This window comes from Beta vulgaris, chromosome 4 (genome assembly GCF_026745355.1).
Source record: "Beta vulgaris subsp. vulgaris cultivar EL10 chromosome 4, EL10.2, whole genome shotgun sequence".
Taxonomy (NCBI): Eukaryota; Viridiplantae; Streptophyta; class Magnoliopsida; order Caryophyllales; family Amaranthaceae; genus Beta; species Beta vulgaris.
In genome coordinates this window covers 17,434,363-17,437,594 of record NC_079205.1, presented here as the reverse complement: position 1 = coordinate 17,437,594, position 3,232 = coordinate 17,434,363, and the positions used below count along the sequence as shown (strand labels likewise).

Genomic DNA, 3,232 nt, shown 5'->3' with positions numbered 1-3,232 from the left:
CCATCACAACCTAACCAATAATTACCACCACTAACCAGCCACCACCCAACCGCCACCATCCAACCACTTCCTTGACCACCCACCCGCCGGCAACTCTAACCCAACCATCGAAACCCTAACCCAACCACCGAGGGTGGCGGACGCGACGCTGGGGAGACCGGGAGAAGGTTAGCGCGACAGCAGGGGAGGAGAGCGGAGAAGAGTACGAGGGTGGCGGACGCGACGCGGGGGAGGGGGAACGAGAGGACGCGACGCTGGGGAGACCGGGAGAAGGTGGCGGGCGGCGGGAAGAGGAGGAGGAGGTGCGGCGGCTCGAGTCGCTACTGGGTGGGGAGAGGGTGGCGGCAGCACTATAAGGGAGGAGGAGCTGTGGTGCTATGGTGGAAGAGAGGTAGGAGGAAAATAAATTTATATCAAACAAACTATAACATCTAAGGGTTTTGCTTTCCTTTCCCTCTCTACCCCTTTCTTGATTCCATTTCCTTTACCCCATGACAACCAAACGCCCCCTTATTGTTATTTGCCAGGGCTGATTATAACTTAGTTAATGAAGTTATGCAAGCTTTTAGAAAATTTTCTAGAGCTTCTGGTCTTGAGGGAAGTGTTGAAAAGAGTTGTATCTATTTTGCTGGTGTGAGGAGGGAGGAAGCTGTTGACATAGCTGCTGATGTATCCCTCCCAGTGGGTCAATTACCCTTTAGATACTTGGGTGTGCCTCTGGCAGCTAGGAAACTCAATTACACTCAGTGCAAAATTCTTGTGGATAAGATTACTTCAAGAGCTCAGACTTGGATGGATCAAATGTTGAGCTATGCTGGGAGATTGCAGCTAGTTAGAAGCATTCTTACTAATATGCAAGATTATTGGGCCCACATTTTCCCATTGCCTAAGAAACTCATCAAGGCAGTTGAAATGGTTTGTAGAAGGTTCCTTTGGACTGGGAAAACTCTTGACTCTAAGAAAGCTCCTGTTGACTGGCATACTTTTTTCCTTCCTAGGATTGCTGGTGGATGGAACTTGATAAACATGACAAATTGGAATCAAGCAGCTTTGCTCAAACTTCTACGGGCTATTAAATCTAAAGCTGACAAACTTTGGGTGAAATGGGTTGCTGCTTATTATGTGAAACAGTCTACACCTCTAAATGTTGTTATCACTAACAACCTTTCTTGGATCTTGAGAAAGATTATCAAAGCCAGAGAGGCATTAGAAGATATTGGTGGATGGGAGCAAACTCTGAATAATGGCCAGTTCAGTATAAAGAAAACCTATAAGTGTCTTCAAGGGACATTTGATCCTGTTAGTTATAGAAAAGTCATATGCAATAACAAGGCTAGCCCTCGAAGCATTTTTATCTTGTGGCTTGCCCTTCAGAATAGACTAGCTACTTGTGATAGAATAAGCAAGTGGATGCCATCTTGTAATGTTGTCTGTTGCTTGTGTAATGTTGATATGGAATCTGTGTAGCACTTATTCTTTCAGTGCAGTTTTTCACCTGGTAGGAAGGGCTCATTTGATGCAGCAGATGAGACAAACAACTAGGGTGGAAGGGTTTACAAATCTCATTAGGGTGATACAGGAGAAAGCTCGAAGCAAGAAGGATGAAAATAGAGTAATGGTAATGATATTTACTAAGGCTGTCTACTCTATTTGGAAGCACGTAAATAGAAAGCTCTTTGATCAACAATCTACACCTGTTCATGCATTAATTAAGGAAATTGTATTTAATACAGCTTGTAATTGTAATGAGAAGCAAAGGCAGCTTCTGATTACAAGAGTCCTTAGCTAGTTTGCTGTTATAGTGAGTTTTTATGATTGTTTTGTAGTTCAGCCTTCTTGTGGGCTGTGGTTTACTAGCTTAAGTTGTGTCTCTCCAAAAAGTTTTTTTTGGTTTTCAATAACAATTTTGAATTGCCAAAAAAATAAAATAACGAACTACAAGGTAACCCAGGATTATCTCGATTTTTCATGTATAAATATTCAAATAAAAAATCCATGAATATTACCATAAACCCAAAAAAAATATTAACCAGTAATCCCCAAAAAATAAATAACATTTTCTTTCAGTAATCAATTATACCTACTTATATTAATGAGTAACCCACAAAATATGAATGGGTAATAAGTAATTATATTACCCAGTAACCCCAAAACAATATTAAGTATTGATCCACAAAAATAAATGAGTAACACTTTCTTTTCACAATTAGTAAACCATACTTATATTAATGAGTAACCCACAAAATATGAATGAGTAACAACTACTTATATAACACCTAAAATATGAATCAATAATGCGTAGTTATATAAATTAGTAACCCCCAAAATATGAATGAGTAACACATACTTATATTAATCAGTAACTTCGAAGCAAAATATAATTAACACCTACTTATATCAATCAGTAAGATCCAAAATATGAATGAGTAACAACTATTTATATAACCCCCAAAATATGAATCAGTAATGCCTAGTTGTATAGATGAGTAACACTTTCTTTCAATAATCAATTATACCTACTTATATGAATGAGTAACAAGTAATTATATTAACCAGTAAGCCCAAAAAAATATTAACTACTAATCTACAAAAATACATGAGTAACACTTTCTTTTCACAATTAATAATACTTATTTATTAATCAGTAACACATACTTATATTAACCAGTATCCCCAAAAAATATTAATTAGTAATCTCGAAAGAATAAATAACACTTTCTTTTCATAATCAGTAATACCTATTTATATTAATGAGTAACCCAAAAAAAAAAATTAATCAGTAACAACTACTTTATAGCACCCAAAATATGAATCAGTAATGCCTAGTTATATAAATTAGTAACCCCCTAAATATTAATGAGTAACACCTACTTATATTAGTTAGTAACTTGTAAGCAAAATATGATTAATACCTACTTATATTAATCGGTAACATCTGCAATATGAATGAGTAACAATTATTTATATAACCCCCAAAATATGAATCAGTAACGCCTAGTTATTTAAATTAGTAACCCCCAAAATATGAATGACTAACACCTACTTATATCAATCAGTAATACCCAAAATATGATTGGGTAACACCAACTTATATTAATCAGTACCCTCCAAAATATGAATCATGTTCCTTCATATTATTAAGAAAAAGTTATTTTTTTGTTAATGCCGAAAACACGTTCTAAGAAGAATAAAGAAGTTGCTCAGGGTGAATCAATTTTCCACAACATGGAAA

General features: G+C 36.6%; 1 protein-coding gene across 1 annotated transcript; it reads left to right on the top strand.

Moving 5' to 3' along the window:
• The first annotated feature begins 555 nt into the window (after positions 1–555).
• On the top strand, positions 556–1,467 carry LOC104891374 (uncharacterized). The gene has a single exon (XM_010677058.2). It carries the CDS (start codon positions 556–558, stop codon positions 1,465–1,467), a length of 912 nt encoding a protein of 303 aa, XP_010675360.2.
• The last annotated feature ends 1,765 nt before the right edge of the window (positions 1,468–3,232 follow it).

Coding starts and splice junctions, on each gene's coding strand:
- LOC104891374 (XM_010677058.2), top strand. CDS start 556: ATGCAAGCTTTTAGAAAATTTTCTAGAGCTTCTGGTCTTGAGGGAAGT.